Below are 27,444 nucleotides of genomic sequence, written 5' to 3' on the forward strand. Positions count from 1 at the left end.
TTTCTTGGTGAGTCTAGCTAAAGGTTTGTCAATTTTGTTGATCATTTCAAAGACCAGCTCTTGGTTTTATTAATTTTTTCTATTTTTTTTTTGGTCTCTATTTCATTTATTTCTGCTCTGATTTTTATTATTTCAGTTCTTCTACTGATTTGGGGCTTTGTTTGTTCTTCTTTTTCCAGTTCCTTTAGGTGCATTGTTAGATTGTTTATTTGAGATTTTTCTTGTTTGTTGAGATAGGCCTGTATTGCTATAAACTTCCCTCTTAGAACCGCTTTTGCTGTATCCCATAAATTCTGCCACATAGTATTTTCATTTTCATTTGTCTCCAGGTATTTTTTGATTTCTTCTTTGATTTCTTCGTTAACCCAGTCGTTGTTCAGTAGCATTTTGTTTAATCTCCACATATTTGTGGTTTTTCTGGTTTTCTTCCTGTAGTTGATTTCTAGTTTCATACTGTTGTGGTCAGAAAAGATGCTTGGTATTATTTCAATCTTCGTAAATTTATGGAGACTTGTTTTGTGGCCTAATATGTGATCAATCCTGGAGAATGTTCCATGTGCATTTGAAAAGAACGTATATTCTTCGGTTTTTGGATGGAATGCTCTGTATATATCTACTAGGTCCATCTGTTCTAGTGTGTCATTTAAGGCCAACGTTTCCTTATTGATCTTCTGTTTGGATGATCTATCCGTTGGTGTAAGTGGAGTGTTAAAGCCCCCTACTATTATTGTGTTACTGTCTATTTCTGTTTTTATGTCTGTTAATAATTGCTTTATATATTTAGGTGCACCTACATTGGGTGCGTAGATATTTACAAGTGTTATATCCTCTTGTTGGATTGTTCCCTTGATCATTAGGTAATGCCCTTCTTTGTCTCTTTTTACAGTTTTTGTTTTAAAGTCTATTTTGTCTGATATGAGTACTGCTACCCCAGCTTTCTTTTCATTGCCATTTGCATGGAGTATCTTTTTCCATCCCTTCACTTTCAATTTGTGAGTGTCTTTAGGTCTGAAGTGTGTCTCTTGTATGCAGCATATATATGGGTCTTGTTTTTTCATCCAGTCAGCCACCCTATGCCTTTTAATTGGAGCATTTAGTCCATTGACATTTAAATTAGCTATTGATAAGTATGTACTTACTGCCATTTTTAAACTTTTTTTTTTCTCAGTGTTTTAGTAGTCCTTCTCTGCTCCTTTCTTCTTCTATACAGAATTGATGGTCATTTTAGTTTGACCTCTGTCTGAAAGCTGTAGTCTTTAACTCCCCTCCTCCCTCCTCTTATGATTTTGATATCATATCTAACCTCTTTTTTGTGCATTTGTATCCATTACCCTCTTATCATGGAACTAGATAATTTTTCCTATTTGTGGTCTTCTCTTTTCCCCTTAAATCAGTCCCTTTAACATTTCTTGTAGCACTGGTTTCTTGGTGACAAACTCCTTTAATTTTTGCTTGTCTGGGAAATTTTTGATCTCTCCTTCCATTTTGAATGATAACCTTGCTGGGTAGAGTATTCTTGGCTGTAAGTTTTTTCCTTTTAGCACTTTAAATATATCGTGCCATTCTCTTCTAGCCTGTAAGGTTTCTGCTGAGAAGTCACCTGATAGCCTTATGGGGTTTCCTTTGTATGTAACTTGACATTCTCTTGTGGCTTTTAGGATTCTCTCTTAATCTTTAATTCTGGACATTTTGATTATGATGTGTCTTGGTGTGGGCCTCTTTGGGTTTATCTTGTTTGGGGCTCTCTGTGCTTCCTGTACCTGGATGTCTGTTTCCTTCCTTAGGTTAGGGAAGTTTTCATCTATTATTTCTTGAAATAGATTCTCTTCCCCCTTGTCTCGCTCTACTCCTTCCGGGACAGCTATAACATGGATGTTAGTGCACTTGATGTTGTCCCAGAGGTCCCTTAGACTGTCCTCTCTCTTTTAAATTCTTTTCTCTTTTAGCTGTTCAGCTTGGGTAATGTCTTCTAGTCTTTCGTCCAGCTCACAGATCCATTCTTCTGTATCCTCTACTCTGCTTTTGAGTCCCTCTAATGAATTTTTCATTTCCAGTATTGTATTCTTCATTTCTGATTGGTTCTTTTTTATATCTTCCATTTCTTTGTTGATATTCTCACTGAGTTCATCTATTCTTCTCCCCAGATCAGTGAGCATCCTTAACACTCTTAATTTGAACTCTCTGTCAGATAGGTTGCTCATTTCTGTTTCACTTAGTTCCTTTTCTGGGGTTTTGTCTTGTTCCCTTACTTGGAATGTATTCTTTTGCCTCCTCATTTTGCCTTTTTCCCTGTGCTTGTGTCTATGTATTAGGTAGGTCAGCTACGTCTCCTGTTCTTGGATAGGTGACCTTATGTAAGTGATGCCTTAGGAGGCTTCCAGTGTGCTTCCCTCAGTTCTCAATGTTCCAGGGGTGACCCCTATGTGGGCTACGTGTGTCCTTCTGTTATGGCCTGTTTGCTCTCCCTGTAGGTGCCCAGGGAGGCCAAATTATGCTCCTGGCCAGCTGTTGTAATGCTCCACTGCTTGTAGTTGTTGTGGGCCCTTCAGTCTCTTTATCAGGTGTGGGGAGCCCCAGCACAGTTGGCTGCAAGTTCTAATACTACATTTGTGTTCCAGTATTTCTTTTAAGTGAGTAGGCCCCCAGCGTGGCAGGTTGTTAGGCTCAGGGCCTTACAATTGCTGTAAGCCTCTAGCCTATTAGGTCTCTTGTCAGCTCTCTGAGGATTGCAGCTGGGTGGGGCTGGCCTCAGGCACAGGAGCACCCAATTGTTTCAGACTTTGGAAGGTGGGGCAAACCCCCTATGTGGGTCTTTGAGAAGCAGAAGTCTTCTGCAGCTGACAAGCCCTGCCGCCCACAGGTCCACAAACACAGTCAACACAGTCCTGCCCGGTGTGCACACCCCGACCTCCCCAAGCGGACCCCGTCTCTCCACGGCGGGAGCCCCACCCACTCCGCCACCACCCCACACTCTCCACTGGCTCCTTGTGGACACCCTGCCCGCTAAAGTCGGCTCAGTTACCAGGCTGCAGAGAATCCAGTCACCAATCTGTGCAGGCCCACAAGTTGCCTGAGGGCTTGTTGTTGGGTGGGGCCAGTCTCTAGGGTGGGCTGCCTGCCCTGGCTGAGCTGGGTTAAATCGGTGCTCTAGTGGGTGGGGCGGACGCTGGGCTAGCAGGCCCCAGGGAGAACTCCAATGGCGTCTGTGTCAGCATGCCCACACCAGGCCACAACAGTGGCTGCCGCCAATGTCCCAGTCCCTGGAGAGGTCTCACCTCTCACCGAGATGCGCTCAGGGCCTATTAGGTGAGTCTCTTTTCACCACAGCACTGTGCACCTTTCTTTCTGGTGATTTTAGGATGCTTTCTGAAATGGGTGAGTTTGCGAGCGGGCCCTTTAAGCACCGGTTTTAGTTTCTTTGTGAACCGGGTTTTCTGGGGGTGCTCCCCAGTGTTTTAGCAGCAGGCAAAGTCAGATATTATGCCGCTGGTCTCGATTGTGCTGGGTCCACAAAATGCCCACAGCGGGGGTGCTCCCCGGCTCAGGGCCCAGCGCCTCCAGGGAGGCTGCGTACCTGTGAGCTGCTCCCTGGCGGCCGTGAAGCTGGTGGCTTGTGAAGGCGGCGTTTTTCCTCTCCAGAAGGGAGTCTCTGCCTCTTCCACCTCAGTTAGGATTGTCTGTTGTTGCAGGAGTTCCTCTTATCCAGTTTTCAGTTCTGTCTCAGGGGTAATTTTTCCACAAGTAGTTGTAAATTGGGTGTGTCCACGGGAGGAGGTGAGTTCTGAGTCTGCCTACGCCGCCATCTTGACTTCTCTCCCCTCTATGTGTTTGTTTCTCATCTTTGATTTTGATGACTTTTTTCTTGCATCACACATATTCCTCTTTTTGATTTACTCTCTCAAACTAAAATACTTTTCCCTGGATCTTCCTAAAAAAAAAAAGAAAGATGGGAGATACATTTTTCCATCTGTGCAAATGTGAAAATGTCTTTAGTCAATTCTCATATCTGATTAATAATTTGGCTGGTTATAGAATTCCAGCTTGAAAATAATTTCCCTCAGAATTTTTAAGGCATTACCTATCTTCTGGCATTCTAAGCTATTAAGAAGTCTGGTGATTCTGAATCCCGATCTGTTGTATGTGCCCTTGTCTTCATGCCTATACCACTGAAGCTTTTGATATCTCCTCTTTTTCCCCGTCGTTCTGATATTTCATTATGAAGTGACTTAGCATTTCTGTGAGTGTGTGTGTGTGTTTAAAATTCAGTTTTCTAGGGATTCTGTAAGCTCTTTTACTAAGGAGACTTGTGTTGAAAAAATTGGTTTTATTCTTTCTTTGATAACTTCTATGCAACTAATTTTTTGTTCTTTCTTGAACTCTTCCCAGTTGAGTATTGGGATTCTTGAGTTGATCCTCTAATTCTCCTGTTTTTCTATTTTCCATCTCTATCTTTTGGATTTACTTGATAGGAAATTTTCTCAATATCTAAACCATCTATTGAATATTTATATTTTTAGTTATCAAAGGCTTTTTCTTGCATTCTGATTGTTTTTGAGTCATAGTATTATTCTTGTTTTATCCATACAACATCTACTCTCATATTAATTATGTTTTTTTTTTTTTTTTTTTTTTTTAAGGAAGTGTCTCTTTGTCCATCAGACCCTTTCTTTAGGGTAAGGATGGGAGTGGTTTTCTGGCTTTCTTCCTGAAGCTTTTCTTCAAAACCTGATGATGCCTGCAGTTCATTCTTATTTAAGAGTGAGACACTAGAGAATTGATTGGAAACTCTGCATTTTGATAGAGTTTAGTGACTTGATTTTCCTTGTAAGTCAATATTTTAAGGTCTTTTCTCTTGGAGACTCAGTTTCTCAGAGAAGGACCCTCTAATGCCCTGTTTGTGAGCCAGAGTAGTGAGGGCAGAGAAGAATATGGGTAAGGAGTTCAATGTGTAGAATTCCCTTATTCTTCCCCCCGCATCCCCAACTCTGGAGCCCAAGCAGCTTAATTTCTCCAGAGAATAAGCCTCTCACCGGGCTGATGGGAAGTGGGGGACAGCAGCACTGCTTTTTGCATCCAGGGCCTGAGCCTCTCAGGGGTTCTGCAGGTACAAGTCAGTCTTGCTTCACATTGGTCTTCGCTCCCCTTATCCTCTTTGTATCTCCTCAAATTATTGAAATCTGTTTTATTCACTTTGTGGGTAGAAAAAAATTGAGGAGGGAGAGAAAATGAATACCTATGGTCACTCCACCATTGTTAACTTAAACTAAATTTTTTTCAACCAAATGTCTATTCGCCTTTGAATTCAGTTTCTTTACCTTATCCCCACTGTGAAAATAACTTGAAGTATGGCTGACAAATTTTTCAGCATCTAGGTAAACAGAGTTTTTTCAGGGGGAGCAAGGTAGGGTCTTATTGGAATTCCACTGGGCTGGTTACACTCCTTTTCTCACTGTCGAACGAGTTCTAAATGTATGAGCCTTGAACATTCCCTGTGTTCCAGTCAAGTGTTAATAGAGAAGCCCATGCCATAGATTGTATTTTCAGTATCTATTTTATATTTCCTCAGGATTTGGGAAAGGAAGAAAAAGAAAGGGGAATGGAAGTTTAAAATACATTTAGAGTATTGCATCAAGCACTGTTTTAGTTTCCTTCATTATCTCCTTTAATCTCGCAACGGTCCTGAGGTATGGGTATTATTATTGCCACCCTGTGATGAGAAAACTGAAGATCAGCAAGGTTAAGCATCTAGCCCCAGGTTGCTCAGCTACTGACAACTGCAATTCAAATGTAGGTCTCTGATTCCAAATCCCATGCCCTTTTTATTTTTTCTATCCTCTACTCCCCAGTGGTAAAAACTATGAAACCCCACCTTAAATTTTAACATACATAATTCATTTTTATCTGATTAAGATAATTTTAAAATTAGCTTAAATTCAATGAAATATTAACTTAATCCCTAAAACATTCTTGCATCATGACTTTTATTGCATATAATAGACAAATATGTGCAATGAGTCTTGTTCTTTTATTTTCAACTCTGACTCTTCCCTTATAAAGTGTTCCTAGAGCTCATTTTTTATTTCATCTGAGAGTTCTCTGTGCATATTCCTTTTCAGCCTTTATAACCCTACTTGAAAGCAAACTTGTTGGCTTTATTTCTGTTATCTCCCACAGCTAGGACAAAAGCATTTGTAGAAACTTGAAATGCTAAATCCTGCTATTCTGCTGGCACTTGATTTGAAGAATTTTGTAAATGTTACCATAGTAAGTAATGTCTTAAAAGTCAATATTTTAAAAAAAGGTATGCTTTAGTTATTTTTCTAATCTTTTTACCTTTTTATGGTCTACCCGCACTGAATAGTTTTCAGCTTTGTTCCATCTGGGAAGGCAGATGCTCATGAATCTGGATGTAGACTCTCAGGGGATAAGGCAGGAGTGGGGTTTTCATCGTGGAATATGCCATACGGTCTTACAAATAACGTCCTGGTTATCGTGATTTGTGTCAAGACATCAAGAAAAAGTCAATTCACAATAATGGCCCCAAAAGAATTGTTAAAATTAGACAAGATTTATATTGTTCTCATACTGACAATAACATTTTTTCCTGTTGCCATATAATTGTAAAGATTTGTGTGACTCAATGAGTCAATAAAATCTCCAAACAGGAACTCTTGAGATGAGTTCCACTCACTAACCAGATTTTATAGGGGAGTCTGAAATGTTCATTATCCTTTTGTAGTATACACAAACTATACTATTAGACAGAAAGCTAAAAGAATAAATTACAAGCTTTAAACTAATCGCAGGTTTTCCTGTGTTTTTTTTTGCTACAAACAGTACTTACATTTTGAATTAGAATTACATTTACTGTTGCTTCTAGCAAAATGAACCTAAATTCAATCTAAGTACAACCTAAGCAGGTTTGTAATGATTGCTCATCAAATCTTATTATTGAAGAAAACACATCCAGTAATTGAGTATTGTAGTATCAGTTACTGGGGTTGTTTTTCATTCTGATTTTCTAATATCTATTTTATGTGTGGAAAATAATATTGTATGATAAGTGAAAATTTCTGTGAAAAGTGCTTGCATGACTTATTGCAACTTTGCTTTAGGTTTTATATTTGAAAGCAAAAATAGTCACAAAACTTTTCCAAAGTCATAATTTAGAAAATATTAACAATTATGTTGAAGTAATTTTTCTTTAAATATTACTTCCAATTGGATTAGCCAAATGAACTACACGTGATATTGCATTGATTAGCTTAGAACTGTAAATACATTGTGAGTCTACTTAAATATACACATACATACACTCAAAAAATAAAATTTTAGAATATGAAATAGAAATTAAAATGTTATAATTATTACAATAATATGAATTTAATGAAAGTTTATTGGACATGCTTGTTATTAAGCATATATTTCTTTGTCCTTTAAGTTAGGACTCAAACATTTTTGCAAATGAATCTGACTTTAAAAAATTTTAAATGGCTGAAGCTGCAAATTTTAAATATAATCAGATGCAATGCAATGGAATGAAATATTTCAGTGGTAAGTATTTTTAAAACCAAATGCTGTCTTGGTTTATTAAAGTTGCATAGTCAAAGGATGTTTGTAACAGGTTAAAAAGGAAATTTTCAAACTCCGTTAAACTTTAAAACTCTAAGTATAATCTTTCAGGAAATACTATGAATGGGGTCCCTGTTGATAGATTTATCTGACTCCTTAGTGCACATATGCATTGAATTAAAGAAACAGTAGCAGTACTATTTTACAAAGTTGACACTCCTCTCTTAATATGCATATTATGACTTTTTATTTTTGTTTTTGTTTAAACAGAGGAATACCCTACTCTACTCTGGCTAACTACTCTACCTACCTTAGTGTTGTACTTCTGTAATAATTGAGGACCTCAGTTTAAAATAGTGTTCCACTATTGTAGGGAATGGTCTTAATTATGAAGTAGTTATGTAAAACTCATATCTAAGATTTTTACTATAGTGGGGCTTTTCTCTTAGACATATAGATATTATTGGCTTCCTGACGATTTCAAAAACCATGCTGTTCTTGGGGTTTAGATATAGCCTCTTTATTTTGTTTAGAGAATGTTATGATAGGCTTCTTAAAAAATCAAAAAGAAAAAACATATATGCATGGATGCATACACATAATAGTGTTTTATTCCACAGAATATCTAATTTCTGGTCTGTTTGGGCCTGAAACCATCATTTCCCCATTTAACGTGTCATTTCATAGACAAATCTTTCATTTCATAGTAGTGTTATAAAGGCATTTAACATAATCACCAAAATGTCACTTAAAAAAATACTCTTGCAAAATAGCTAGGCTCAAAATTTTCCATTAAAAAAACTAACTTTGCTACAGAAACATAAAATGGTTTTGAAAAAGATCAAAACAAAGATAAATAATACATGTTCCTATATTGGGAAATTCATTGATACTTTTGGAATTGCCACTTAAGACTAAGGAAAACACACCTAATCCTCTCAAATTATTCCAAGAGAGACACTCCAATACCTGGTTATGTTTCAGCTGTTATGATATGTTTGTGTTTAAATCTAAACCACTTCATTTTATACGTTGTAAATCGATGCTTCTTATTCTGTTGCGCTCGTCTTGATGGAAATGCTTTCTGGTTTGTAATGAGAAGGTGTGTTTGGATTTAGATTTATAATGCGTAATGATTGCATTTCTGTGAATCTAGCTCTCCTAAAACAGAAAGATTGTGTGAGCCCTTTGTCACTTGGTAGCAAGTTTCCCTTGGTTGTCTGAAGAAATTAGCTAATACCAGCTATACAGTGAGGAATTGGAGAGGTGTGACATCCGGCCATACGGTTGTGAGCTTTTACATTTTCAGCAGGTGCCTATGGACCTTGCTGTCAGGAAACAGAGAGATGGTGTTATATCTACAAATAAAGTAAAAATTTGTTTCCTCATCTGATTTTTTTCAGTTTTATTGAGAGATATTTGACAGACATCACTGTGTGGGTTTAAGGGGACAGTATAATGGTTTGACTTACATATATTGTGAAATGATTACCACAGAAAGTTTAGTTAGCATCCGTCATCTCATATAGATACAACAAAAAGAAAGAAACAAAGAAAAAAAAGTTTTTCCTTGTGATGAGAACCCTTAGGATTTACTCTCTTAACACCTTTCTTGTATATCATACAGCGGTGTTAACTATAGTCATCGTGTTGTACATTACATCCCGGGAACTTATTTATCTTGTAACTGGAAGTTTGTACCTTTTGACCGCCTTCCTCCAATTCCCTCTCCTCCAACCCCCCTGGCTCTGGTAACAACAAATCTGATCTTTTTTTCTTTGAATTTTTTTTTTCCAGATTCTACCTATAAGTGAGATAATTTAGTATTTGTCTTTGTCTGACTTATTTCACTTAGAATAACGCCCTCAGTGTCCATCCATGTTGTCTCAAATGGCAAGATTTCCTCATTTTTTATGGCTGAATAATATTCCATTGTATATATATACCACAATTTCTTCATTCATTCATTCATTGTTGGACACTTAGGTTGTTTCTATGTCTTAGCTATTGTAAATAATGTTGCTATGAACATGGGGGAGCAGATATCTTTTTGAGTTAGTGTTTTTGTTTCCTATGGGTATATTCCCAGAAGGGGAATTGCTGGATCATATGGTAGTTCTATTTTTAATCTATTGAGGATCCTCCATAGTGTTTTCCATAGTGGCTGCACCAGTTTACAATCCCACTAACAGCGCACAGGAGTTCCCTTTTCTCCAGATCCATGCCAGCATTTGTTATCTCTTGTCTTTTTGATGATGGCCATCCTAACAGGTGTGATATGATAGCTCATTGTGATTTTGATTTGTATTTCCCTAATGACTAGTGATGTTGGGCATCCTTTCATGTACCTTTAGCTTTTTGTATATCTTCTTTGAAAAAGAAGTCTATTCAGGTCTTTTGCCCATTTTTCAATTGGACTATTTGGTTTTTTGCTATTGAGTTGTATGAGTTCTTTAAATATTTTAGATATTAACCTCTTATCAGATGTATCATTTGCAAATAATTTTTCCCATTCCGTAGGCTGCCTTTTCACTTTGTTGATGGTTTCTTTTGCTGTGTAGAAGCCTTTTAGTTTGATGTGGTCCCACTTATTTATTTTTGATTTTGTTGCTTATATCTTAGGTGTCATATCCAAAAAATCACTGCCAAGACCCACGTCAAGGAGCTTTTTTCCTGTGTTTACTTCTAGGAGTTTCATGGATTCAGGTTTTAGGATTAAGTCTTTAATCCATTTCAAGTTAATTTTTGTGAATGATGTAAGATGGGGGTCTAATTTCCTTCTTCTGCATGTGAATATCTAATTTTCCCAGCACCATTTATTGAAGAGACGGGCTTTAATCCATTGATTATTCTTGGCTCCCTTGTCAAATATTCGTTGACCATGTATGCTTGGGTCTATTTCTGGGCTCTCAATTCTGTTCCATTAAATTCTATTGTGGTTCCATATAAATTTCAGAATTGTTTTTTCTATTTTTGTAAAAAGTGCCATTGAAACATCTGATTGTTTAATGACTTATTAGTAATATTTTGAAAAAACAATCACAAAATTCCAAAAATTTTGAAAAGCAAAGTGAAATTGATTAATAGTACCTCACTTGTTTTTATTCAGTTTTGTATTTTTTTGTTAGTCATTTTTTATTTAAAAACGATTGAAAACTAAAATTAAGTCAAATGGCTGAGGGAGAAAAATTATGAATACTATGTTTATGTCTAGTTAGATTATTTATTTAAGATAGCTGAAAAACTAAATGACATAATTTTTAACCATCCCTGAAGTGGTTTGTGAAAAAGCATAATATTGAATAAAAAGTTTACAATAGTATTATCAACTTTTGAAATACTTGTTTAATTTAAAATATTTTTCTTATCAGTAAATGAAGAAGAATGTTACAGGAGCAGTAGTTTTATTGTTGTAAGGTACATTTGGTTCTGATTAATTGACTTGAATGACTAACTGACCTCTGCTCACTTTAAACAATGGAGTCATTGCCAAATTTACTGACTGAAAGTCCTTTGAGAGAACTGGAACTTACTTAGGCTGTAAACAGAATTAATTTAGAAAATTTTAAATGAAAGACTAAGAATCTATAGGAGTTTCTAGGCTTTTCTTTAAAATCCCTGCTCTCACTAATTGGTTGCTTATCTTGGTAGTCCTTAAAAATATTTAATGTAGAACTTAGAATTGATGTCAGAGCTCTTTTCTAATGTTAAGTGTTTCTAATACTAATTTTCTATTTTTTTTTTTTTGTGAGGAAGATCAGCCCTGAGCTAACATCCAATGCCAACCTTCCTCTTTTTTGCTGAGGAAGATTGGCCCTGGGATAACATCCATGCCCTTCTTCCTCTATTTTATATGGGATGCCACCACAGCATGGTTTGACAAGCAGTGCGTCGGTGCACGCCCGGGATCCAAACCTGTGAACCCTGGGCTGCCAAAGCGGAGTGCGCACACTTAACCACTACGCCGCCGGGCAGCCCCCTAGTTTTCTGATTTTAAGTGTTGAATATAGTTATAATACTTATTCTTAGAGAAGTTTATCTAAAGTTTACATGAGAAACATAGAAGCAAAAATGTATGTCTTCATCCATAGATGACACTATGCAGTAGCAAGTGAAACAGACATTTCTAGTCAAATTGCTAGTCTAGCTACTTTCTAGTCAAACTTAATTAAAGTAGACTGCATGGATAATTAATTCTTACTCTTAACTTTGACTTCGCTTGCTATTATGTAGACCAAACTTCAGATTTTATTTTTGGTTTTCAAATAGCTAGCTAAGGGCTATTTATAGTTAAAATTGACCATGATCATTACTTTGTAAAATAACCGTTAAATTTTAAAAAAAGCATCTAACATCAGCTCCTGTGTCACCAGTGGAATAGCTACCATTTTAGAAGAACATTGGTCAGTAAATTAATACAAGATCCTATGGTTCATGATGTATTGGAAATGCTTCCTCCTTTTAGAAGAAGAAAGGTAGAATGGTTCACAATATTAAATTAGGAACAAGTGATTCTGGGTTCTTTCTATTTTTCAAGATTCCCTACAATATATCTATTCTTGGTAGAATTTATAGTCTGGCAGGGAAAACAGACATGAAACAGGTAATTACAGGCTTATTGGGGTGTAAAAGTTCTGTAAGAGCCATACCTAACCTAGTCTGGGTTGACATCAGATAGCCTTCATCAGGGAAGGAGGCCTTGCAGAGGGAATGAGATTTAAAACTCAACATTGAAAAATACAGAGATGAGATTGAGGAAGGTGTTGGGGTGGGAGGTAATGACATGTGCAAAGGTCCTGAGCTGGGAATGAGCAGAGTATTTTCCAGAAAACAATATTCTCTATCTATGTCATCTTTTCATTTTCTTTTACATCATGGGAGATATTTTCAAGCTTGTCCTTCAAATAATCAATGTTATGTTCTATAGGATTCTTTTTGCTCTTTATTGATTTTAATATTCTTGTACATTTTGCTGTAGAGAGTTTTCTGAGTTTGGCCATTTCTCTCATTTAAAAAAATCCCCTTCTCCTTACCTTTACCCAAACATTTTATGAAATAGGTATTCTTTTACCAATATTACATGTAATAAATAGAGGTTTAGTGAAGTTAAAGAATACTTATGGTTACCTAGCTTGTAAAGTCTATAAAAGGCAGTTTATTGCATGACTAGGATATAGGGTAATAGCTAATTTTCAGGGCTATTTTATTGCTAATTAGGGTATATACTAATTCTCCTGGTATCAGTATGTTTCCCACTCATGTCAGAGAGGATAGAATGTCAGATCAACATAACAGTTTACGAAAGTCTAAAAAAAACACCCGCCCCCCCAGACTGTTTTCCATTTCCTAAAACTGGAGCTAAATAAACTTGATTTCTTTGTTTTGTTTAGCAATTTAAGTTTCTGGAATTACATTAATCAACAAGTCTCTCACAAATCGTCAATTCATTCACTCTTCTGTAGAATCCTTATATGTAAACAAAGCAATAATCCATACCTCAAATATCAGAAGTAATCCTTTTCTGTAATTATGGACAACTTTGCTTTAAAAACAAGAATAGATTTGTTCCAAAATTAATCGTATTAGAACGGACTAATTAATTCTAACTCTTCATTTTGGAATTGAAAGTGCCAGCCAACTCGCACAACTCCGGAGATTCTATTGCATTTTTAGGGCTCGCAAATTATATGTTTGTTTCAAATGCTTTGTTTTCCTTAAGCAGACATTAGTCTTCATCTGATTTATAGGAATAGTCAATTCAGGTTACTTGTATTTAATGTTGCCACTTCTGAAGTGGGCTGCATCCTACATCTACTATTTCATAGAAAAGTCATGGAAAAATCTCAGAGTTTGACTATGTCAACTAAGGATGATAGAGGTGATTTTTTAAGAAAAGTTCTTTTGACAAGTACTATGGAAAAGAATTATACAGTTTTAATAAAACTTCAAGAGAATAGGATGGTATCAGGGATATAAAATAGAGGAAAAAAAAAAACCCCAAATTGCTGAGGTTCCGGAGAAAAGAATGGCCATGTTTGTGTATTCCTATCAAATAGCCTATTTTGTGGGATCTTTATAATTCAGAATGTATTGTGGTTTGAGAGAAGGAGGGTAGCATTTCACTAGTTATTCACTCTATGACTGCGTCATTCCAACAAAAACATAATTCTTTGCATAACATATCCTCTTTTACTTAAATTCCCACATGGAATTCATCAGACATGATAAAATAATGTACTTATTCCTTTTCAGATCTTGGGGAAAGATAGCTCTACTTTAAAAGTGTAACCAAAGCATAATTTATTTTGCAAGTCTTTGATTTTGTACTTTTGTCTATCTTTCCTAGAGGACTTTGCATTTATTAACCAATAAATATATTTCATGGAATTTAAAATGTTTTAATAAATTATTTTAGAGTTTAATAAAACAAGTAAGAATTGCTTACACTAAAGATCAACATCAATTAATCAGCTGACATTTATTGTACCTGCCACTTTGCCGGTGATGTGGGTGATCTAAAAGGTCCTTGACCTCCAGAAGGCGAGTAGACAAAGCGTGTGACAAAAGTAGAAAATGATGAAGTGCTGAAAACAGAATGAGACTCAGAAGAGTTCAGAGAAGTGAGAGATTGATATGTATTTACGCTGAACATGGGATTGACTTAGAGCTTTAAGAATAAGTAATATTTAGAAAGCACCAGAGGAAGTGATTGGCGGAGGTAAAAGGAAGTAATATGAATTAGGCACTGTTGTGAAGTGAATATGTCACATTAAATAGAAAGTAATTATGCCTAAGTAGAGCAAAGGTTTTGTGTTGAAAAGTAACAGAATATAAGATTAGAAAGGTATGTTGACTGAAATTTAGTGGATCAAGAAAGCAAGGAAGAGCGTAAGTTTTGGTGTATTATTAAGGACAATAGAGAGCCATTGTCAGTTTTTGAGCAAAAAGAAAAAAGCTATATGTTTATAATTTTTTTTAGTAGTAGTCTTGGTTACAGATTAGAATAATGGAGAAGAGAAAGAATCAAAGACAACCTTGAGTTAGGGTAGGAGACACTCTGCAGTTTTGTGAAGAATAATCTTATCTTTGAGAGTGTACTACAATGTCCAAGTTTACATTGCATTCATAGATATTGCTTATAGAGGAAATCTATTGTTGAATTCTAAAGTAGAGTCTTTAATGTCTTCTCTTATGTTACATAGTTTTGTAACTGAATTGGTCATTCTTATCAGAAATACCAACAATTTACTGCATGACTCTTGGATTCTTGGCACTGTTAAAAGAACTCAGAATTTTATAAAACAGAGACACATGGCAATGTCTAGATAAGGTGCATCAAACAAACATATAAGACCATCCATCTTTGCCCATCAACAAACCGGCTTCTTTAAGACTGAGTTTAAATATTGTCTTCTCTTTGAGCGCTTACCAAACATCCCAGAAAGAAATGGCTGCTTTTCACAAATTTCTTAATCCCATCATAATTTTTATTGCATTTTTTTTTGTGTGTGAGGAAGACTGGCCCTGAGCTAACATCTGCCAATCCTCCTCTTTTTTTTTGCTGAGGAAGACTGGCCCTGGGCTAACATCCATGCCTGTGTTCCTCCACTTTATATGGGACACCACCACAGCATCGCTTGCCAAGCCATGCATCAGTGCGCACCCGGGATCCGAACCAGCAAACCCCGGGCCACCGCAGCGGGAGCGCGCACACTTAACCACTTGTGCCACCAGGCCGGCCCCTATTGCATTGTTTTAATGGTCTTTAGCGTCTTGTAGTGTTTTTCCTGATCTTTATTGTGTTTAATATTATTTAAGATCTTCTCTGGCATTATTCATTTAAAGATGGTGTGTGTCATTTAGATTATGAGCACTCTGAGGCTAAATCAAGGGCAAAAGCAAGAGATGTTTAATGGATCTGTACTTATCTGCAACTCTTGGTATACGGTAGAAACTCAATAATATTCATAGAATGAATAAAATAGTAAATATTTTCCCATCTTCCATAAGTACTACTGGGTTGATATCGTGAATATTCATAATAATGATTACTTTTTAAATGGGGCTAACAGGGAGACTAATGAATGCTCTTTTGTTCAAAAGGTCATAAGTTAAAAGTTAGAAAAAATAATATAACATACACGTGAGGAGGAAAACACTCTTCCATGTGTGAACATGTATGTATACTCCCTGATAATATATGCTTGATACTCAATATGTGATGGTTTTGGTATAAAATGTTATACTCTTCAAAAAATAAACAACGAAATTAAGAAACAGGGAAGTGCCCAAGATAAGCGGCCAGGAAGAGTAGAGCATATAGGTAGAACTGAAAGAGAAGATCAGTAGCAAGAAAGAAGGTACAGTTTGTGAAACGTAATACAGTTTATGAAGAACCATCAGAGATTTTCACAGAATTCAGTGTGTTCCAAGTGGCATGCGAGTGTTAATGGGAAGAGAAGAGAACATCTCGGATATGATAACAAGTCTTAATAATCAAGGCACTGAGTTAAATTGATGGCCTACACAAATGGGATATAGTATTGCAGATAATATAAAAAGGTAAATTATTCCCAAACTATTATTTTTTAATTTAAAATATTTTAAATATCTAATAGTCTGTATTAGATAGTCTAACAGTCTTTGAACTCATAATATACATAAAATGCATAATATATTATCTAATGTTCTCAGAACTCAGTATATGTTTCTAAATGAAACCAGATGTGAACAACTGTCTCAGAGGAATGAGAGGAGTTGTGTGGAATCCATGTCTTCTTTGCCTAACTTTTCCCTGGTACATATATCATGCTGAAAATTGTCAACATCCTCTCTGAGACTACATGAAGGAAACTGGTGTAAGAGGAAGGTAATATTTACTGAGGATCTACCACATATCATAAGACTGGATTAGATAGTTCATATTCTTTATCTCATGTTCATCTCCATAACAAACCTGTAATATTGGTGTTATTATCCCCACTTTATAAAAGAAGAAACTGAGAATTGGACAGGTGATGAAATGTGCCTAAGGTCATCCAGCTAGTAAGCGGCAGAGCTGGTGTTCAATGTCGGAGCACAAGCTTGTTTCACTGCATTGCACTGGCCTCACTCATAAAATGGCAACCAGCTGAAAAATGAAGTCAAATCATTGTTTTACCTATATCTCTATAGAGATTTCAGTTATTTTGTTTTTTACTAAATATATTGGAGGTTTGGTAGAGAGATACATCTTCCAGATCCATGCAAAAAACAAACCTAAACTGAATTGCGCTTTAGAAATAAATTTTCTGCTTTCTCAATCACAGTTTCCTGCATGGAGAGATCACTGGATTTTTTTTTAACATCTAAAACATACTTTGCAGTGTGGAGAAGCATATGGGATTAAAAATAGAAAGGTGATGACTATACAAAATTGAAAGCAAGTTTTATTGGATTATGTGTGATCGCAGGAGTTAGCTGCAGATAGCCTTCAATCTTAAAAGATCTAAAGCATATATGTCCCAGAAGAGTGCTTGGTATACTGTACACAATCAATACTTTTTCACAGAATAAATGGATACCTTATGATATCAACATCAATGGATGATCCAGGGCAGATTGGTAAATTTTAAATTCTAACTAAAAAATCAAAGTATATCTTAATGAAAACATCAAAGCAATGATGTTTTGATTGCTTCATTTTATACTTCTTGTAGATAAGCTTAATCAAGATAAAATAAGTGCATTCGTATTTATTTTCTAGTGCTCAGCTTCTTGTGGTAAAGGTTTAAAATACCGTGAAGTGCTTTGCGTTGACGGATTCCAAGGGAAATTAGAAGAAAAATATTGCAGTCATCTGCAGAAACCTCGAACTCACAAAGCTTGTAGATCTGTCAGATGCCCTTCATGGAAAGCCAATAGATGGAAGGAGGTACGTGATGTATTTTATAACTGTATGTGTATTTTTGCATTTAAAAAGAAAATCTTAATTCCTTCTATATGCTTTCAATAACCTTGAAAGTTTTACTCCACTAAAATGTGCTTTATTTTCTTATAGTTTTTTTGAACTATGCTCTGAATTGATACTGTACAGTGTTAATACATTTGCTAAGTCTATGGTTAAATAATAAATTGGTTGCTTGATTTTTTTTTTTTTTTGGTGAGGAAGATCAGCCCTGAGCTAACCTCCATGCCAATCCTCCTCTTTTTGCTGAGGAAGACTGGCCCTGGGCTAACACCTGTGTGTATCTTCCTCCGCTTTATGTGGGATGCCGCCACAGCATGGCCTGACAAGCGGTGCGCACCAGAGATCCGAACCCAGGCCACCAGCAGCAGAGGATGCGCACTTAACCGCTACACCACGGTGCCGGCCCGGTTGTTTGAATTTTTTGTGGCTATAAACTTTACAAGAAATTCTGTTACTGAAGCCTACAGGGATACTGATGATCATATTGTTGCATGTAGTCTAACAGTAAAATATATACGATGATGTATTTAGTAAACACCTTGTTTCCACACCAAAGTCTTGGATTTGAGCTAAGGTTGCATCTTGGAGAAGGAACTGGTAAATTCTAGATGGGCTTGTAATTGGAGATTAAGAGTTAGGGAGATGTGAGAACTAGGTAGCCTGGCCTGGTCTAAGGGTAGAGTGGACACACGTTGAAAGAGTCAGCAAAAATGAGGCTGATCCATAGATGAGATTCAGGCTGAGAACTCAGTTTATAAAACAAGAGTCATCAATACCTGCCCTGGCATACTCAGAGAAGTAAGCTCAAAATCCAACTTGGGGGAGGCATACATTTGAACGTGGTTGTCAAACAAAGACCAGCTTGGGAATTACTGAAGGGGCAAAAGGCATGAATGAAGTCAGATTTGTTAACTAGCATAGTTTCCCGAGGCCTGATTTCAATGGGGCCAGGCTTTCAGCACAGCCATCTGGCTGCCGTCAACAGTACCTCGGGGTGCTTATCCATTTCTTAAAGGGCCTAGTCATGCAAAGGGAAAAAGAAACCTCTTTTCCGCTGATGGAACGTCCTTGTCTTTTTCTAAAGTTGGAGCTATGTCTGTTAGGAAGATAGGGGTTCAGAGAGGAGCTAGGAGAAGTGGGGTGCCCCTGGGCTCCCAAGTCATCATCATTCACTCTGTGAGGTCAGAGCCTTGGTGCAGCGCACCGGCTTTTGAGTGTCACTGAGTCAGCACATCATTGTTACTGAATAAAAAGCTCTCAAATTGAGTGAGTATCCCAGGTTTCTTTGTAGAAGAAGTCGCCTTTGTCAAGTATTAAGGTGTTGAGAATTATGGTTAATATTTGACTGAAAACTAGAGGCAAACATGTCTCTGTTTTTCATCTCACCAAAAACATATGTTCTTGAGCCTTTGCTTCTATGTTGAGTTTTGGTAAATAAAATTATTTTTCATGCTTTAGCAGAAGCCATGATTTAAAAGATCTCTCATTAACTTCTTTTATTCAGTGAATGCCACTGCTACCTACTAAGTTGTTCAAGAAAGAGACATTGGATCCATCCTGTCTCCTCCTCCCTTGACTCCACAGTTGATCACTCAACAGGTTCTCTCAATTCTCCTATCAAAGTGACTCTTGAATCTCCATTGCAACCACCCCAGTCTAGTTCATCGCCACCTGTTCCCAGGTGTACAATGACCTCCCTACATGCATTTCTGCCATTATATTCTTGCGTATAGTCTGAACTCTAGAAGAAGTCAAATATTATTGTGTCTCTTTCAGAGGTGTGTCTAAAACCTAACCCACGCCTAGTTCTTCAGCTGTATCTCATACCCCCAAATCTTCACGACAACGGATACCTTGTTCACGAAGCACCTACATTCATATCTAGCTAATTACTTCTTACTTTGAATACTGTGATTTAGTTGCAAAAAAGACTCGCTATCTTGTAATTTCTTAGTTATTTGCCATAGTATGGTTTTGCTTAAAGTGGGGGTTTGCATTACTTTGTCTGGGCCAAGGTGTGGCAGGACGATGGCAAAGTAGCTTTCCCTGATAGGGTAAAACTCTGTAAAGGCGCTGAGCCCAGCATGTGGCAGATAACTCCCAATTCTGACATCAGGCGGGAGCCACCAGGGGATGAGAGAGGAAGTGGGAGAGATTTTTTGCTTCTTGGCCACCAGCATTCCTGTTGATCCCCAGGATTCCTCTGCTGCCGTGCAGCTGCTGCAGCTGTGGTTGGTATTCATGAGGGACACTTTTGATCCTTGACCTCCAGCCCCACAACAGTGAATCAATCATCAGTGCTAACAAATTGGCCTTGGCTCACCACCAAGTATGAAATTATATAAGATTCACTAAAGGAAAGTATTTCAGGGGTTTCTAAGATACAGATATTAATATTCAAAGGCTATAAAAAACACAGATGCTCTTGTACAGAGTCTGCTTTCTTCCCTTTGAATTGGTTTTCCTTGTCATAGACATTAGCTTCATACACCCACGCAGTCCCCAAATCTCTACCAGAAACAAATGACCACTTGTGAAGTCGTCGGCTTCTGATTTATTCTATAAAAAGTACCCACATGAAGTTAACAATTGCAGGCTGTCACTGCACTACATATAATAATATAGTCAACAGAAGTGTAATTTCAGAGGTAGTTACAAGATAATCACTGGTTGCTACTTTGTTCTGACTGCATAAATTGTAACATTGCTTTAATATAATCACTCACTGTAAAATAATTTCATTTTATTACTATTTTACATGATACCTCAAATGGAAAGGCTCATTTGGCAAATTGTGACCGCAGAGGTGCTCAATTGAGTTTTGAAGTAACACTCTTCGTTTGGTATTTGATATCATTTTTTTAATGAAAGGATTTAGTAATGCATTTTAATGACTGCTGCTAAACAGGAACAATTAGTGCTATAGAAGGCCATTTGTCCTCTGACTCCAGATGCATACCTTTAGAGGCAAATAAATACTAGAATCATTTAAAAAGAAAAAAAGCATCCCCCCTTCCTGGAACCAGGGGGATTTTTTTTTCATTTAATTTGTCTATTTGGGAACTCCAGCTTCATGTGTAAATTCAAGTGTTTAAAGCCAACATTGTGCTAGATTCCCCATTGTCTCACGCCCCATCTACTTAGTCCCATCCAAATGCAGTCTTTATGCTCAGGAAAAAAAAATTGTCCAAAGTCATCACCTCCCCTTGATCATGGACAGCTTAGAAAGATACCTAAAGAATCTCCCTCAACCCTATTGAATCTGGAGCCACGTGAAATCACCCACTTGCCTGGTTCCCCTTCTCTGAGACCCATCATTTTCTTTCTAGTATTTTAAGATCAGAGCTGGGACCAAAGGTGATACATGTTCCAAAAGCTCACAATATTTGTGAGATTTGGCCAGTGCCTGCCTTTCCCAAAGTCCTTGATTTGAAAAAATAATTTTGAAGCTGTATGCCAAATGCTAGCACATTTCAATGATTTTATATTTCTGTAATTCCATATTTTCTATAATTCCAAAATATATAAATCTGCATTCTCATATTTTCAAAAATTTCTGACATATATATCTCTTTATAGTATAAAAATGGTAAATCTTAAGTCCCACAGCCCCTGACCAAGAACCCAGTACCTCTTCATCTCTACCCCCAGATGAAGTGATGTTACTGCTAGTGAAGAGAGGCTGGGGTCCGAGGACTTGGAGGATGGCTCTGCTCTGGGGCTCGGGGAGCTATGCTTCTCACTCTTTTCTAGCTAGTGCCAGCAATTCTGTTTTTGCATTTCGATGCCGCCTGTTAACCGTCTTTATCGTCTTTCTGGATACACAAGATGGCCTTTCTTTGAATAGGCCGATGCGACTAACACTCTGGTTTGGGGCATGCGTCAAGAAACTGTTCAAGGCAGAAATAATTGTATCTCTGTAAGAAAAGTGAAAAAATGGGAATAGGAAGGAAGCAGCAAGGGACAGTCACTTCCTGCCACTGTGTGAGAGACTTCTGTATTCCTCACAACTGTAGGTATTATTGCATTCATTATGTACGTGAGGAAACAACAGCTTATTAAGTAGTTTGTGCAGGTCACAGGCCAGGAAGTGGTGAGGGGCAAGCATTTGAACACAGGTCTCTTTGAGCTTTTCCTACTCTAGTTGCTGTCATAATTCTTTCATTACTATCATGAGACGTTAGCTCATCCTTACATTTGTTTGAGAAAAGTCTGTTGCATAAATACAAGCTGTATATGGATTTTACACATCACGGGATAATAACCGAGGGTTATTTGATCACATATTAAATATGATGTAGTTGCTTAAATTGTTAGCAATATATTAGGCTACATTAATAGATAGATAGTGTTCAAATCTTTGGCAGTAATAGATTCTGGTCAGTTTTGGAGCAGTGCCTATTCTGGGACCCACAGTATAACAAGTCTTGACAAATGAGCAAATTCCTAGGGACGCACAATCAAATGGTTACAACTATTCTGTGTCAGTTCCACTGTGTTCAGTTCAAGTAGGAAAAGCGCTGATTACTAGTGGCTTAAACTTAAAGAAATTTATTTTTTACATAACAAAGCAGGAAGGTTGCTGGTTTTAAGTTTGATGCAGCAGCGCCACAATGTCAGAGTGCTGAACTGGCATTTCTGTGATTCTGTTGGTCAACTCCTAAGGTCAGAAAATAGCTGCCACGGTTCCAGGCTTCACACCTTCATACTTTCTCACATGAAAGTAAGTTTGTATATGTTCTATGTTGGTAAGAAGGACAGATTCTGAATGGTGGGTAAAAGTTTAATGAAGAATATTTCGGCTCAATAGAAGAAGAGTATTTGCTAACATTCGAGTCACCCAAAGATGGAATGACCACTTTCAGGATATAGTGAACGTACTCAGACTGAGACTACGGAAGTATGGGTTGGTTTGATGGTCATTCATTCACTATTGCTGAAAAAACGATTTCAGAATTGAAGAGAAATTGGGATTGAGTATTCCTAGAGTCTTTTCTAACTCAAAATGCTCGACTACGACTACATTATTGATTCACTTAAAATACACCATAGTTACAAATAACCAACTACAATGAAATTAAACCTAAATCCATTAATAAGAGATGATAAATAGTGCATTAAAAGAGACAAGTCCACTATTTGCATTTTAAATAATTGTCTATTAAATTGCAGAGTGAGTCAACCTTGATGAGACTATCTTTTCAATGCACATTTTAGCATTTCTTTATCTCTGCTCTACAATAGCTAGAATGGCTACAGTAACTGTGGATTTGCTAAAATTCACCTTCTCCACTTCCACTGTCAGGTCTTGAAAGTGCTAGTCTGTACAGTGTTATAGTATATCTATGTGTAAATAGGATATTTGGTTGATTTTCCCTGTCTGAATTGAGTTATGCAATGTTGGTGAGTCAGTGCATTCTAATCAATGATTTGTGTTATACTTCTAATTATAGTCTCACATTGCTTTCACATTAGTTACCTGGATTTTAAAAAAAGATAAAATTTAACATGTTCATAAATATGTAGTTCTATAAAGCTATTAAATAAGAATGAGTATTTGGGGGTTAGAATTTTCTCTTGGAGGCCATTCTAGTAAGCCACTTGAATTAAAAGTGGGTGATTATATCTTCACAACATCTATGACCATAAGAGGAACTGACAGGGGCAAAGGCAATGAGTTCTGCTTTGAAAATGTTGAATTTGAGGTGCCGTTGACATATCTAAGTAGAAGACACATGCAACTTCTTGTAAATAAATGAGAATATAAACGTAGAGCTCAGGGGGTTGGAGGGTGGGGGAACCGGTAAAGGTGGTCAACAGGCACAAACTTCCAGTTTCTGGAATAAGATGAATAAGTACAGGGAATGTAATGTGCAACATGATGACTATAGTTAACACTGTTGTATGATATATAGGAAAGTTGCTAAGAGAGTAGATCCCAAAAGTTCTCATCACAAGGAAAAAAAGATTTTTTTTTTGTTTTTCTTTGGTATCCATATGAGATGATGGATGTTAACTAAACTTGCTGTAGTAATCATTTGACAATATATGTCAGTCAAGTCACTACGCTACACACCTTAACCTTATACAGTGCTGTATGTCAATTATATCTCAATAAAACTGGAAAAAAAATGAAGAGCTCAGAATTATGATCAAGGCTAAAGAGAACAGATTTAGAAATTATTGGTGCATAGAAGAAATGGCTCAGAGAGAACTCAGAGAGTTTAAAGAGAAGCAAGTTCTAAACAGAACCCTGGGATATGCTAACATTTAAAGGCTGGACAGAGAAAACAGAGTCAGTTAAGGACTCGGGGAAGGAGAAATTTAAGAAGTAAGAAGAGAACATGTAGAACCAGAGGGATTTCAAACACAGAAGCCAGAGTGGCTTAACAGAAAGTGGTCAATGGTGGTGAACGTGTCGGAGTAACTAAGAAAAGATTTGAAAAATTTTGGTTGGATTTGGCCATTAGGGTTATTGATGACATCAGGCTAAGAAATATTTCATTTAAGTAATAAATTCTCTGTTCAAATCTAAAATCGCATATTTCACTCTTTTGTACTCTTATCTCTAAAAACTGGAAAACAAAAGTTACTTGTTTTCTTCCAAGCAGTAGACCTTTTTCTTTTTTTTTTTCCTTTTAGGGAAGAGGCCCATAAGAGTTGTTACCCATGATCTCAGTGGATTTTTCTAAACTCATGATGTGATCAAAGGACCAATGAACCACTATGGTTTATTGTATTATAGAAAATTATGTTTGTTTGATAGAACTTCTTGCTAAGCTGTGTTTTGTGAATTATTTTTTTCCAGGATTTTTTTTTTCAGGTTTAGAGGCAGTAAGTTTTCCAAATATAGTTTATTTCTGAAATTATCCCTGGAGAATGTTTGCAGGAGCCTTATTTTATAGGCTAAACATTTTCACAAGAGGTTCTGATAAGCTAAACTACATTTTAATGTACTTAATCTTGTGTCCTGCACAAAGCACGCTTTAAATTATTATCATCTCCATGCAAAGGAGCTGTAATGTGTTTTGTGAAAACATTCAATGAATTGGCAAAATTCAATTGCTTAAGCATAAAATAATGGTCAATATAAGTTATGTGATATGCATAGTGTTCTTCATAGGTTAAAAAAACAACATGAAAATTATCTTTCAAGTCAGTTGTTGCTCCTTATCCATACAAGATAGAAAACTAAATTTTAAAGTGCCTTTAGAGTGAAAATCCAGCAAGTCTATAAGATGAATTCGAGTCTACCAACTGTTGTGGGATTTAAAATTTTTTACATTTATGGTAAAACAATATTCTGCAGATAAATATTTACTGTTGTGAAAAAGGAAATTAGTTACTCCATGACTCCAGCAAAAATAGAGAACTTAGTTAAGAATCTGATTTTTTTATCCTTATAATACCACAGTTGGGAACAGTGATGGATCTCCAAATATTACTCAATATGACCTCCAGTCCCTTCTAGAATAAGAGTGAATATAACAAAAACCAAACTCACAAATGAAATAAATACCCCTGGATGTTCTCCACACTTTATTAATGTTGGCATCACAGCTCTTGGTTATGGTTAAGCTCTGTTGTTATAGGACCTGGCATTCTAGAGCTGAAAGAGCCCTGAGAGTTTGCCAAGTCCTTATCCATTCCCCAGAGGTAGCACAGTCAGAGCTCAAAGTCTGGAGTCAGAAAGAACTAAGCTTCAGGGACAAATGGATAAAGAAGGTGTGGTATATATACACGATGGAATACTATTCAGCTATAAAAAATGATGAAATCTTGCCATTTGCGACAACATGCATGGACTTTGAGGGTATTATGCTAAGTGAAATAAGTCATATGGAGAAAGTCAAATACCATATGATCTCACTCATAAATAGAATATAAGAACAACAATAACAACAACAAACACATAGATACAGAGATTAGACTGGTGGTTAACAGAGGAGAGGGGGAAGGAAGGAGGGTGAAAGTGGTGACAGGGCACATGCATATGGTGATGGATGGTGATTAGTCTTTGGGTGGTGAACATGATGTAGTCTACACAGAAATCAAAATATAATGATGTACACCTGAAATGTATATAATGTTATAAGCCAGTGTTACCTCAATAAAAATAAATAACTAAATAACTAAAATAAAATAAAAGAAAGAACTGAGCTTCAACCTGCTTCACCACTAACTACAGGCAACATCTCAGGCAAGTGATTTAACAGCTCTGAGCCTCTGGTCCTCAGCTCTGGTACCTCTTCTGCAGAGCTGTTATCAGGTTTCATAGAGCTGTCCTAAGAAATTTTACAAATAACAAATCATTCTTTGTACAGATAAGAAAAATGAGATCTGGAGAGGTTAAGACAAGGTTTTCTAAGTTTACAGTTTACCCAACCAGCTTCTCAAAACATGTGTCCATTGAAATATAATCATGAATCAACAAATTAGCAAATATTTGGATCCACAAACTATAGTGGGTACTTCAGGTATAAAGATGAATACAGCACAAACTTGGAAATGATTGTTTCTTTGAGGGAGATTATGAGTATAGCGTCAAGATTTAAGTGATGTTTAGAAGCAACGTAGTAGAATAGTTTGGTAAATTTTATAGATATTAAGTATGTTTAAATCAGAAGAGAGGGTTATCAATTCAGATGGAATAGCTCGTATAATATGATTAGCTTGTCATAGTTTCCATAAGACTTGAATAGGTATTGCAAAATAAAGAAAATCTGTCTGTATATTTGTATAGATGCTCCAGACCAGACAATGTTAAAAATACTTATCGTATTATTTTCTATCTAATGCATGATATAATATCAGGTTATATTTAAAAGAAACAAGAAAATATGTCATGGCTCTATTTTGCTGTTTTTACATAATTTGATATTTGTTATTTAATAGTTCAACATTTGGGGCTTCTTTGTAGTGCTCTGTGACCTGCGGCTCTGGAGTTCAGAGAAGGGATGTGTACTGCAGGCTGAGAGGCGTTGGTCGAGTGGCTGAAGAAAATTGTGATGGGTCCACCCAGCCTTCTTTTCAGAGGCAGTGTTGGCGTCAGGACTGCATACAGTACCAGTGGGTGGCAGGAGAGTGGCTGGATGTGAGTATTGACAAGTCAACTTTCAAAGACAACTCTCCAATAAAAGAATGTGTTGTTCATTTCATCATTGCGTTTCTAGTGTTCAACATCATGTAAGAAAAAAGAGACACATCGGCCAGTGAAGTGTGTTGATGCACAAAACATGCAAGTGAATGAAAGTTTCTGTGATCCTTCAACCAGACCTCCTGCCATCAAAAAGTGCAGGAACCCTCCCTGCAAGTACATTGTGGTAACAGGAGACTCATCACAGGTAAGGCAAAGAAAGGATGTTGTGAATTTTTGCTCCTGGAAAAAACAACTGAGTCTAAAACTTGACTCAGTTGAAACTGGGTCTAAATTTGAATATGGGGGCAGATAATGGTATGCATATCAATCTAAGGAATAAAATGGCCGACAGTCGGATGGTGCAGATAGAGCCATAGTGACACGTCTGTTAAACTCAAGGGCAGTTCTGAAGTGTCACTTGGTGCCAACCGTGAAACTAACTACTGAGAACAGTTTGGTAATCTGTCCTTTCATAGTTGCCTGCTTTTTAAAAACAGCTCTATGAGGATATAATTGACATACAGTAAACTGCATTTTTTCAAGTGTACAGCTTGAGAACTTTTGATGTATGTAGACACCCATAAAACCATTACCATGTTCAAAATAAAGAGCATCTCCATCACCCCCAAAAGTCTCCTTGTGCTACATTATAATTCCTTCCACTTCTTCCTCCCCCACCCCACAGGTAACCTAATCTGTTTTTTTATACTACTGATCTGTCACTACATTAGTTTGCATTTTCTAGAGTTTTATATAAATGGAATCATATAGCATGTACTAGTTT

General features: G+C 36.8%; 1 protein-coding gene across 1 annotated transcript in view; it reads left to right on the top strand.

The window, feature by feature from the left end:
* ADAMTS20 (ADAM metallopeptidase with thrombospondin type 1 motif 20) overlaps positions 1–27,444 on the top strand; it is a 179,772-nt gene that overhangs the window by 123,977 nt on the left and 28,351 nt on the right. The window contains exons 29-31 of the mRNA XM_058558477.1: positions 17,318–17,485; positions 26,442–26,615; positions 26,695–26,865. Of these exons, the coding sequence (XP_058414460.1) occupies positions 17,318–17,485; positions 26,442–26,615; positions 26,695–26,865 (513 nt within the window). The remainder of the gene's footprint in view (positions 1–17,317; positions 17,486–26,441; positions 26,616–26,694; positions 26,866–27,444) is intronic.

This window comes from Diceros bicornis, chromosome 17, assembly GCF_020826845.1.
Source record: "Diceros bicornis minor isolate mBicDic1 chromosome 17, mDicBic1.mat.cur, whole genome shotgun sequence".
Classification (NCBI taxonomy): Eukaryota; Metazoa; Chordata; class Mammalia; order Perissodactyla; family Rhinocerotidae; genus Diceros; species Diceros bicornis.